At 35.0% G+C, this 12,210-nt stretch overlaps 1 protein-coding gene across 1 annotated transcript in view; it reads right to left on the bottom strand.

Annotated features, from left to right (window-relative positions):
- The window catches only part of MYO5C (myosin VC), a 37,483-nt gene that overhangs the window by 22,892 nt on the left and 2,381 nt on the right, over positions 1 to 12,210 (bottom strand). Inside the window, exons 2-15 of the mRNA XM_026060537.1 lie at positions 10,248 to 10,358; positions 8,999 to 9,164; positions 8,588 to 8,732; positions 8,032 to 8,188; positions 7,312 to 7,455; positions 6,309 to 6,390; positions 5,602 to 5,709; positions 4,966 to 5,072; positions 4,044 to 4,309; positions 3,487 to 3,568; positions 2,972 to 3,112; positions 1,660 to 1,785; positions 1,047 to 1,130; positions 6 to 140 (exon numbers count right to left, since the gene is read on the bottom strand). Of these exons, the coding sequence (XP_025916322.1) occupies positions 6 to 140; positions 1,047 to 1,130; positions 1,660 to 1,785; positions 2,972 to 3,112; positions 3,487 to 3,568; positions 4,044 to 4,309; positions 4,966 to 5,072; positions 5,602 to 5,709; positions 6,309 to 6,390; positions 7,312 to 7,455; positions 8,032 to 8,188; positions 8,588 to 8,732; positions 8,999 to 9,164; positions 10,248 to 10,358 (1,854 nt within the window). The remainder of the gene's footprint in view (positions 1 to 5; positions 141 to 1,046; positions 1,131 to 1,659; positions 1,786 to 2,971; positions 3,113 to 3,486; positions 3,569 to 4,043; positions 4,310 to 4,965; positions 5,073 to 5,601; positions 5,710 to 6,308; positions 6,391 to 7,311; positions 7,456 to 8,031; positions 8,189 to 8,587; positions 8,733 to 8,998; positions 9,165 to 10,247; positions 10,359 to 12,210) is intronic.

Below are 12,210 nucleotides of genomic sequence, written 5' to 3'. Positions count from 1 at the left end.
AGTACCTTACTGCCAACTGTCATCCGGAACTGTTTGTTAGGCGATTTGAGAACAGGTCTTGCAGATTTGATGTTTATAGCTGAACTGAAAGGTGAAACGGACACTGGATTGTCTTGAAAAAAGTCTGCACAGAGATGAAACTAAAAGTGGGGTGAAAGAATCACAGTTAAATACTGTGCAACTGTAAGAACATTTTAATAAACAAATTGTAATTACTATAACACAAAATGCAAAAGTTATCCACCTTAAACCCTAGGCTAGGTATTGTAGAACTTGGAACTGGATCTTAAAGCCACAGATAAACAATCACTGTAGAAGCAGCTACAGCAGTCTTAAATCTACTGTGAAACCTTTGCATTTCATCAACAAAACCTGGCAACTATAAATGGGCCTGCACAAGCCTTTCCAGCATGAGTAGACACAGACATAAATACAGAACAGAACTGAACATAAGACAACTTAATAAATATTTTCACAATATTTAATTTAAATTAAGAATATGCTTTTCTTGGTCATCTTAAGTTAGCTTGTTAATAACAATGCTGTATTCTCAAAGCTGTAGACCTGAAAGGGACAGGGCTTTCAATCACATGGGAAGTGGAAGCCCCATATAACACACCTGACGTTTTCCCTGGCCTGGCATTCTCTTAAACTCTTTTGAAAAATAAACAAAGGCAGCGGTTAATGATAAACCACCTATCAAAGCTATATATAGAAAAAAAAAAAGTTTAACAAGGCTATCGGTCAGTTTCAAGGATTCCAAAATGCAATTCATGAGTGTTATTAACAAAAAAATACTAACTTAGGTAACAAAGTAAACATACATAATCTGACACAGTGTAAAACAGTGCTTTTTCATCTTGTATGTGATTTTGAAGCTGAAACCACAAACTTTTCTTGTAGATTAATAAAAATGAAGATGTAAACTAATTGATTCAGGCTATTAAATAAAAATCTTTTTATCTGAACAAATCTTTGAAAATCAGATCTGAATTAATTCCAAAGCAGGTATCTAGAAAATTAATCATCGCTGATTGTTCACAAACCTTGCTCTTTTTCAAGATTTCAATTAATACTTCATATACCGTATCTCTGTTTTTTTCCAGAAATCCTTCACATTTATATTCCACCTGTGCAAAGAGGTGACATCATTAACTTCTCAGCAACACATGAACAGTTAGCAAAACAACAATTTTTACTCCCTAAGCTGTGGTGGACAACAGGTCTTTACTAGTCTTAAACAAGAGGGCTGAAACTCTGCTTTAACCAGTTTCATAGGGTAAGCATACATAAACACATGCATACTGCAAGTTCAGAAGCAGCACAAACTGCCAAAATGCACTTTAACTGCCATTTTCTTCTGCCTTGATTAGGAATTTCTTTCCTCCTTTCATTATTCTGTTCTATGATTTCAAATAAAAATGCCAAAAAATGAATACCACTTTTCAAATGTAAATAACCGGCACTTCCTATGCTTAAATGGCATGTCATGGTCGGTATTACTAATAAATAAATAATATGTATTGAGGATAGATGATACAAATGTTCCAAAAAAAAAGTGTGGTTAATATTTCCTCTATATTTAGTAAGTTTTTTTCTTTTCTGAATGAGATACAGCTAGAAATATGGTGAAATAATACTGGATTGTGTACAGTCTACCTTATCAGCAAAGTGTTGAATGATGAAAGATGTGTTTGACATCCTTGGCTTTTCAAAGAGTGCATTTTTGTTGACAAAATTATTATACAGCTTTTGAAGCCAGTTTTCATCTGTACCATGAGGTAACTGTAAAAATGAGACAAATGATCTCCCTTTAACAAAACTCTGCTTGATTGTTAAAAACAGCAAAACTGCTTACTATCAACAAATGCTATCTGAATAATATGTGTTCAGTGAGTTATGAGGCCTGACAGCATCCAGGTTTTTGTCTTTTCAGAATAGCAAGTGGCTCCCTGTAGGAAATCATTTTAAGAAAGAGGATCATATTAACCCTCAAATTTGCTGACTAGAGAAAATCCTCTGAGGAATCATAAATCATTTTGTCCTGAGAGGATGATGACTGCATCACACCAAAATAGGAATATCATAGCTATTCATCTGGTCTTATAACAATCTGGTCCATGAGAATGCTCATGAGCAAACTAACAAGTAAGCTGATGAGTTAGGAAATACTCCCTAATTTCCCCCATATCACTCTATGGTTTGGATTCTGAGACATAAAAGTTGCCAACGTCATAGGAACACCTTCTAGAGACCATTTTAAGGGAGCTTGCCTTTCCCTGCCATGTTCTTCACTGATAAAGCTACTTTAAGAGGTAGAGAAAACTAGGGGAACTACATATGTGCAGAAGGGAAAAAAAAATAGATTCAAGAATTACTATGGTCAGGAGAGAAGCACAGAGAAAAAATAATAGGACTGAAGAAGGAAGAGTAAAGATGTAGGTCTGGTGCATTTAACAAAAGCTTGCAAAAAAAGAAAAGAGACTTTTTTTTTTTTGTATCAAAATCAGTGGTTCATGGAATCACTGAACTGTAGAAATATTGGTTGGAAGGGTCCCCTGGAGACTATGTAGTCCAAATTCCTGCTCAGAGCAAGACTACCACCAACACCAGGTCAAACCTCCAGCTGAATCTAAATCCTGAAAACATCCAAGGATGAAGATCCCTCTGCAACTCTGGTTAACCTTTTCTAGTGCTGCCTGCACTAACCTCACAGTGAAGAAATCTAGTTGCTAGGCTAGCTTCCAGGTAAGAATCTGGTTTTAGGTTCTTAATTTCATATGAGAGAAAAAGAGGAAGTGTCTTACAATTAAAATAATGAAATAGAAGGCAATCAGATAAATTTTCTTTTCATAAAGAAAATGCTCATCTTTCCATTTAAAGGGAACAAAATATGGATTAACCCACTAGCCCAACTTGTAACAATATGTAGTTTTATATCAGCTCATAGGTGCAAGAACTTTTAAATTACCAAGCACTCTTCATCCAGAAGTTCTAAAATACCCATTTTAGCTTCAATAAGGTCAATGACAGGCTGATTGTCATAAAAGTCTATTAAAGTCCATGGGATATCTTCCTTCATATATTCTTCTTGCTCGAGTTTAAAGACATGCTAGATACAGGAAAATTATGAAAAGTGTAAGTTAACAATTTAGAAAACAAATTTAGACAACATGTGTATTAGTGCATGCATATGTGTGCTTGTGTATATAAGACAGAAACAAACAAAATATTTGTATTGTGTAGTAGAGTAGATTTCTGCCTTATAAGAAAACAAACTCAGAAAATTCTACTTATTTATGCATATGGATATGTATGTGTGTATATGTATATAAATATTTTTTATCCATTACTGGACAGACATTATCTAGCAATATCCATTACTCAAATACAAGTATCCCAATAATATTTGCTATTATCCATTATTAATAATCTCAAAACTGATGCAAAATAAGATAAAAAACTATAACAAATATATTAACGTACCAGGTTAAATTGCTGCTGCAGTTTTTCATTAGCATAATTTATGCAAAATTGTTCAAAACTGTTCACATCAAATGTTTCAAAGCTGAAATATATGTTGAATAAGAAAAAGGAAAATGACACAACTGTATTGGAGAAAAAATAAATCCCATGACATTAAATATAAATGGTAATAACCTTATAAGATTCTGAAGCTAACATGATATTTCTAAGAAAATTAAATAACCATAATACTACCAAGGCTGCTAAGACATTTCAAAACTTCCCTAGAAATTAATGTTACCAGACATGACAGAGCTAAAAAAAATCCAGAGTTAAATCTAAACATATCATATCAAAACTCAAATTTAATCCTCACTCAAAATAAATACCAATATTTATAGATGCAGAACATTCCCTCTAATCTGCATGCAAAAGAACTTACATGACTTACATGACTACATCCTTTTAGTAAAACAAAACACTCCAAATAGATTAGCAGCACAATCAGGAAGTGTCTCTTAGCAGCTCCACAGAAAAGGCACAGCTTAAAGTAAACTTGTCTACAGAGACATTCTTACCCATAAATGTCCAAAACACCAATAAAAGTATGTTGTTTGCCAGTGAAATGCAAAGCTTGGTTAATTCTTTCCACAATGAAGTCAAATAAATGAGAATAAATCTTCTTTGCCAAAGCATCCCTTGCATTAACAGCCTGAGATTTTGTCATTGGCTTTATTACAGTCTCTGAGGTAGTGATAATCTTTCGGTGGCATAACCACTGCGCCATTTTGTCACAGTTTAAATCCAGAAGTTCACAGAATATATTGAGATGTTTATCTTCCAGCTTCAAAGAAGATGTATAAATATTATTAGATTAAATTGAATACCTTAATAAATAATTGTTGTCTAGCCAGTGAAATCCTGGCACCACTGATTTCAACCTGTGGCTTTTATTTTTAGATACACAGTGAAGTCTGTTCACTTCCTAGTCTGGCAAAGTATCAAGAAGAGTTTTGTTAAAGCAAGTAATCCTGGATAAACTACTGATACAGGAAAGAAGAACTCAGACTGGATGAGATGCATTGGATGTGTACAAAGAAAGAAAAAGTTACTTTAGTCTACATTTAGATATCCTTGCTTTTTGGACTTGTATAGTCTGCTGGGACACATTCTGAGCAGCTTTGCCAATGCTCTGTTTCATGTATCCTGGAAACAGTCCCAACTGGCTTTTCCAACAGTTGTGGATCAGCTGGATATGAGGTTCTCTCAGCAACATTTTGCTTTTGTTCAGACTTTCTGAACTTGGGTGAGAAACAGAGGTAACATAAAAACCATCACTGTGATTTTGTACAGATGAAGGTGGAGAAATCTCTCAAGTAAGTTTAGTATACCAGATTTAATGCTGCTCTGCACCCCAAAACTGAGAAAAAATATTTCTAAAGGACTTCTGGCACAGAATATAAAGGAAGTGGTATATATCTGAATAAGTTATTTCCTTACACTGATGGATGATCTTTCATCTCCAACAGCCATTACTTGCACATTGCCTAAGTGTAGGATTGCTGCCAGTGTTTTAAAAACATCCATCTGAAAATTTTCCTTCAGACCTAAAAAAACAATTCTTGATCATTTTAAATACTCAAAAACATCACAGTCAATTAAAATAGCATAATGATGAATTACTTGCTTTGCTATATAGCCAAGAATTGTATAGCATCTCCACAGACTGCTGTGCAAAGCCCTGGTTCTGTCTACTTTCTGCTTGTCTGATCTGAAGAGAAATTAGGCATAAATTCCTGTGCCTCCCCAAGTCCCAGTTAAAGTCCACTTTGGCTTTTACATCAGACATATGGGGCAAAGCAGCTTCTAATTCCACTTCCTTCGCAGCATGTTAGCTTAAGGGCCAGTCAGACTCCAGCCCTTAGTGATTCTATTATTAACAATGAACACCAACTGTTAACAGCCATTTGTTCTTGCAAAGTCCTTTTAAAATGGACCAAGAGTGAAATGGATAAGCTATGAAGGAAATCATTTTGGTAATTACTTCTAATATTTTGGAAACTGGAAACAAACCACCTTTGCCTATTTCAGAAAAAAAAATAATAATCTTTTGAGTAGGTATTGCCAAGAATTTACCCAGTAAAGCAAATGTCTTCTGAGTCTCCACCATATTTGCTCTGTCATCAACTCCTTCAATAACCGTGCTGCCACCCATTTTTGTATAGTTAAATTCTTCTGCGCTTCCTATAGATAAGGAGCAAAACTTGTAACACTGGAAAATTAGGGACTGGGGATAGCCACTTGTTATGACTCTTGTGTAACACTAGAAAAATAAAGATGCTGTCAGATGACACTTTTTCAGCAGTGAGATGATGGAGGTCTTTTTTCTGGTAAAGAGAAATCCATGCACCTAATCAGTAGAGCTGATACTAATTGGCACACATAATTCCTAGCAATCTTAATAGTTGATCTAACAAACAAATAGGAATGGAGACTGAGTAACCATACACCTAGGGCCTGGTTCTCCCAGGTGGCACTGAAGCTTTTCTGTAGATAAATGAAACAAGCCCCCAARCTGTCATTACAGCATCTGTCACTGAAGAAAATATTTGACTAAGATTTTCAAAGACACTTGGGTACTTGACCACGCACTATTCAAGTTACTAGATTTGCTACTAAGTTCAAAACAAGCAAGATTAAGAGCTAAGTGACTTAAAAACAAATCTCATTGTAAGTCAGTGAGATTCATGTTATGAGACACTTAACACTTTAGCTTATAAAAATCCCATCTTCAAAATATTGCATTGAAAAGATGAAGAGTAGATTATTTCCTTGAGACCTACCCAATTTAAGATGCTTAAATTCAGGTTGTACAGCAGATGCACACAACTGATAAAATATATGGTAATTTCTTTCATTCTCTGACTGCAAATGAAAGAAAACAATACCATTACAGAAAGAAAAATAAATACAGAGAAGCATTTGATATTCAATATTGCTGTAAAGAAATAATGAATATTGAAGCTTAAATTACTCTGCAAACAGTTTTGCATAAGCATTGCCCAATATTAAAATGGCACATTTTAGACATCAGCAAGAGATTTGAAGGAAATAAATCCAAGTATACATTCTGTCCATTATCAATATGCTGAGTTCTTTCCCCAAGACTGTTACTCTAATAATTGCTTCAGTTTGAACAACCACCTACAAGTAAGAACTCACAAATACTCTAATTAGCAACTCTCTTGGAGTGCCAGTTGAAATATTGCCCCATAATAACCCAGAAAACTCCCAAACTATTTCTAAACCATCTTTCAGGAAGTAGATATATAGAATTATTTTCCATAGTACTTAAAAATTATAATACTACTAGAAAGCAAAACTTTGTAAAAATAGTTTTATAAAATTAAATGTTTTCTTTAGTATACTATTATGAATATACTATGACGCTGTAATGAGTCACATGGGATAAGCCCTGACTTCATAAACTGTTCAGCCAGTATTTTACTGAGACTCCCTCTGCCCTGCATATGCTGTTCCTTTCCAGAGACAATTGGCACGTATCACTACTGAGACTGGAAGTCACAGATTACTCAAATATCTCCTGCACTTATCTCAGGGAATTGTCCCTAAAATATGTCCTCCACTTAAGGTAAGGAAGAACATGGAATAAATTAGTCTCCTATTCTAAATAAGATCAGCTCCTATTAAAAAAGAAAACAGATGTTTCTTAGACATACTATGCAAAACTTCACAAAACACTTTCCGCGTTAAACCAGCAGAGTTAAATGATAGTACATTAGTGGTTACACTCACAATGACTTTTTAAAATTTTATTTTACCCACCTGAAAGACAACTCTGGATTTCTCAAGCAGGTATGTTCTCATGTTGGCTCCAGTGATTTGGTAACTCTGATCAAAACTGATTTCAGTGTATTTTCCAAAACGACTGCTGTTATCATTCCTTGTGGTTTTTGCATTGCCAACAGCCTATGAAAATGATAAATTTTTAGGGTTTATTAGCATCTTTCAGAAGAATAACTTTCTCAAAACATGACTCACATAAAAGTTAGTAAAATCTCAGGTGCTCACAGATCAATCTCAGCATTCAACTGTGCAATTTAAATTTTGAGGCCCAAATACGAAAATAAGTCTCAAATCAAACAATACAATACTACATAACCTGAGAATTAGAGAAAGTAATTTTCCCCACCGCTATAAAGAAATCTTAACCATTTTCTACTCCCATGAATAAAAAAACCCAAACAACCTATTCAATATTTTTCTGCCATCATCCAATTCACAGGATTTGATCAGATAAAACCATTGCAAACTAGTGCCTCCAAAGGGCACTAGTTAAATTAGGCAGAACCTGGCTGTTCCAAACTGCCTACTGAAGCTGTCTGCCTGCCTCTTTCCTCTGATGACATTCAGAGGCTATGTGTCTAATTTAGATATCTAAGTCAGGCAGCTAAAACAACACCCAAAGAGTTCAAAGATGTTTGGCAGTGTTCAAAATTCTTTCTTTGATGAGTACAGACTTGACAGATACTTTCTGAAATTTACCTCGGTTATTGGATTGGATGCCAGTACTTTATCCTCCACATGTGCATTGCTGCTTGATTTACTCACAGTGGCAAAATATCTCATAGTGTATCTTGCAGACACTGTCTTTCCAGCTCCCGATTCTCCACTGACTATAATAGACTGATTCTTGTTATTTCTAAAACAAAATAATCAGACTGAATTATCAGACTATCTTACATATATAAGAATTATCTATATGAAACAAATGAAAACACATTTGTGGTCAACTGACATTACTGCCAACTTTCATCTGTTATTTTCTTTTATTCCTTTGTGCTTGTACCGTCTAAGCTGATGTCATTGCTACTCACTCAGCTAAGACAGGTTTGTCTTTTGCCTGGCCAAGAACAAAAATGATTATGAGTTCTAGAAATTCCTCAGCTAATTAAAGAGTTACTCCTTCTCTAGCTAAGCTACCCATTCAAAAGTATTCTCAATAGCCTATGGCACATACATAGTCAAATTAAACTACGTTTAACACTGACTGACACTAGACTTCAAGTGTTATTTATGGATGTTAAACAACATACTGAACCTCGCCATTTGCTTGTAAGCTTCTTCTGCCACAGCAAATATATGTGGATCCATGTCCCCCATGTTCTGACCACTATATGCATGGATAATAGCATCTCCATATATTGGCAACTGTTTATAGGGGTTCATTGCAACCAAAATTATCCCTACAACAAAGCGTACACAACAAAAATAAAACATAGGTTAGGTCAATGAAAACGGTCAACAATAGTGAAACTGATATGAAAAAGCAATATTTTCTATACTAGATAAAATACAAGATCCTGATCAGCAGACAAGTCTGTATTCATACAAAAATCTGAATGATTTCAAATACACTAGAGGAAAACATTCTTCAGATCATACTGTAAATTAACCCCCAAAGATTTTTTATTTTAATAATATTTTAAACCTTACATTTGACTTTGCTTACCACTATAGGTGTAGATAAGTTTTGACTCCACAAAACGAACTTTAAGATTGTGTAGAACAGCTGGTTCATGGAGATAACTAAGTGCAGTGAGATCATTTTCACCAACAAGTATGTCAGGATTTCGTAGGGGTGGCAAAGCGACTGGATCAACAGGGTAATCCAATTCCTGCCAACAAAAATGACTTGCAGTATCTGCATAAACACAAATTGATCTTCTGTCTATCTTTACAAAAGGTTACAGGGATGATGGAGCACTCTCTGATCTTGTTTTTCATAAATTCCATACATCTCACTGAACTTGCAGCATTCAAGACAGTACTCCTTACCGTTTATTAAGAACAAAGCCTCATTCTCCTTATTTACAATATTTTGTATTGAAATCTGTAAAAATGAGGAAGCTCAAAAAAACCCCAGCAAACACATAAACATATTTCACATAAACATATAAAGATGAAAACGGTAGACTGGCTGCAATTGAATAAAAGTAAGCATGTGGTCACAACCAAAGTCAACTCTATTTGCAACTCTTCAGCTGTCTTTACACAATATTTAAAACTTGTTTCTGTTTCTCCAACAATTCTATCTAAATCATAAATCTAATACTTCTCTTTACAGAACAGGGATGCAGAAATGCAGAAATACTGTGTTCAAAATATCAAATCAGTAAAGAACTCAGATACCAAAATTAACAGATACAATATAGTATGTACAACTAGTTTCACTCCCCTTGTACTTCAAAACATCTTGATGCATATAAATCAGGAAAATGTGCAATAATTTACTCTCAAGCTGAAGAGCTGCATTTTAAAACAAAATCAGTATCATAAAATTTAAGCAGATATTAGTGTGCTTCTATAGTTCATTTATTACAGATCCTATATAAAGTAGTAACTTTTCCAAAAAAAAAAGAAATGGCTAGCTTTGTGAGAGGTATTTATACCTGCCTTGTGATTCTAATTTACTTCAACTTAAGATCGGTTTCCCTGCTTGTTTCAAAAGTACAGTGAACTTTCTTCTTTAATCCATGTGGTATATACTAATCTGATATGCATAGTAGAATCGCACTCTTTATATTTTTAGATAACAGCTATTTACTGTAAAAATTTCAGTATGAAAAAGTTCTGGTCACTGTAGAGTTAACATAAAGGACCATATGGACTAGTCACTTAGGTTCAGTAATGACAATTCCTATGTTTCTGCACAAACATATCTCAGCAAACCCCACAGTAACTATGGCCTTTCTCCTTACAGTTCCATCTTCTAATTGCACATGAAGCAAATGGTCTCCAGCTTTGTAGTCTTTTGTGATTTCTGCAGATCGCCAAACTTCTTCACTATCAGGGATCCAAACCCTATTGTACTACAACAAAAGAACAAGACAACAGTTAGCTTAGCTGTTATCATATTACCAGACTAGCATAAAAACTTTAAGTGTAACCTAAATGCTTAAATACAGAACTGGATGCCAGGACTCTTTCTTTTTTTTGGCTCTACACCTTTGAGTGGGCTAAATTTTTGTGCTTTAATTATTCTTTGTAAAAGAAAAAAAAACGAGAACAGACTAATCTCAGACATACTTATACTACTCTTGCTTAGTATAAAGTCTGCAGAACAACAGAGTGCAAGAAGCTGAACAAGGGCCAGGCTGTTGCCAGGCTGTTCAAGCCCTCTAGCTCCATACTACTGAACAAAGAGAATAAAATACACTTATGGCAAAGCCTCTGATTCTTAGGAGAATTCAAATGAGCAAGCAAGTACCAGAGAAGACGTCTCATTTAGTAGAATTTAGAAAATCACTTCCTTGAACTCAAATGTAGGATACTGAACTTAAAAAACATTCTGCCATAAGCACAGATGTATACACAAGAAAGCCTCTACACAGCTACCTTTTTTCTCACAKGACTGCAGAATAACCTCCAAATAACATCTTCCCCTGTTCTACCGCAAACTTCAAAGACTACTGGCAGGTTTCTTTATTTACAAGCGACCAGCTGGCTCAGCTGGAATCATTCCCAGTAAGGTACTTCAGCTTCAGGAAGAACACATCGTACCTAAAAGCACTTATTTCCAATGGAAGTGGATGAACTTTAATTTTCTTTTAGGTGTTCAAAGAATTCAAACAATAAAATTACCTCTAGTTGTCTGAGGTATAAAGGTTTAAACTCTGCAAGAATAAATGATGCTGAGTGTAAAGTACTGATACATGACAATCCACTGCAATACATGCCTACCTTTCCCATGCTGTTGTCATAGGGTATGGACTAAATAGTTCAGGTATTACTGAATAAATACCCATTTAAAAGCACTCAACTTTAACTGCAATACAAAAGAATAGTATTTAAAATTGCTGGCAATACAAGGATGTATACCCTGATGATTTATATATTAAAATATTAGACAATTCCATTTATAATTCATAGTATCATGTTTAAATGACTTCTCATTGCTGCTGAAAATGATGGTCAAAGATTGGGCTACCTGGGTTACCAGCAAATTTGTTTTGTCCTGTACAGACCATCTAGTTTTCCTATGCTGAAGTTAAAATGCTGAAATATTAGCAATGTCTTTAAATCCTCTGCCCTAGAATTTATAGGAAACAACATTCCTCAGAAGGACACAACACAGTTGGCAACCTTAGGAGGAACCAGAGTCAGGGTTCCCTTCACTAATGTGGAGCACGTCTTCCTCTTCCTGCCAGGGTTCCACAAAGCAGTGCCATCCCTGAAAGCCTCCCTAATGCATTAACAGATACCGTTTTTTAATAACACTGAAATCATATTCAGGATTTGCAGTTTGAGACCATTTGTTGACATGTCACCATCTTCCTTAAGCCTTGATGCAAAATATTTTTACACTGTGTTGCATAGATCTCAGAATGTATTTGGGTGTAAGGAGAAGATAAGAGGAAGAAGAGAGGTGTCAGAAAAAAAAGCATGAAAATCCTAATAAAGTACATTCCACTACAAAGTTTCTTACAGGCCACCTCTCCTAATTTGTGATAAAGTAACACTAGAGAGCACAGAACCATTAGATCACTGTATCCAGTCCCTGCTGTCACTACCAATCACGTCATAAAATCCTGTTCCAGCATCTTTCTGTTCTGATAGCCAGAAACCTTCTTTTAATTCCCCCGTCCTAGCTCTATCTACGGTCTGTTTGTACCAACCTTGTCCTGTATTTAAATAATACTGTGACAACTGCTGCAACTGTGT

This window comes from Apteryx rowi, unplaced genomic scaffold (genome assembly GCF_003343035.1).
Source record: "Apteryx rowi isolate R43461 unplaced genomic scaffold, aptRow1 scaffold_17, whole genome shotgun sequence".
Lineage (NCBI taxonomy): Eukaryota > Metazoa > Chordata > Aves > Apterygiformes > Apterygidae > Apteryx > Apteryx rowi.
Note: the sequence above shows the minus strand (reverse complement) of the source record. Positions and strands in the feature narration are given on the sequence as shown.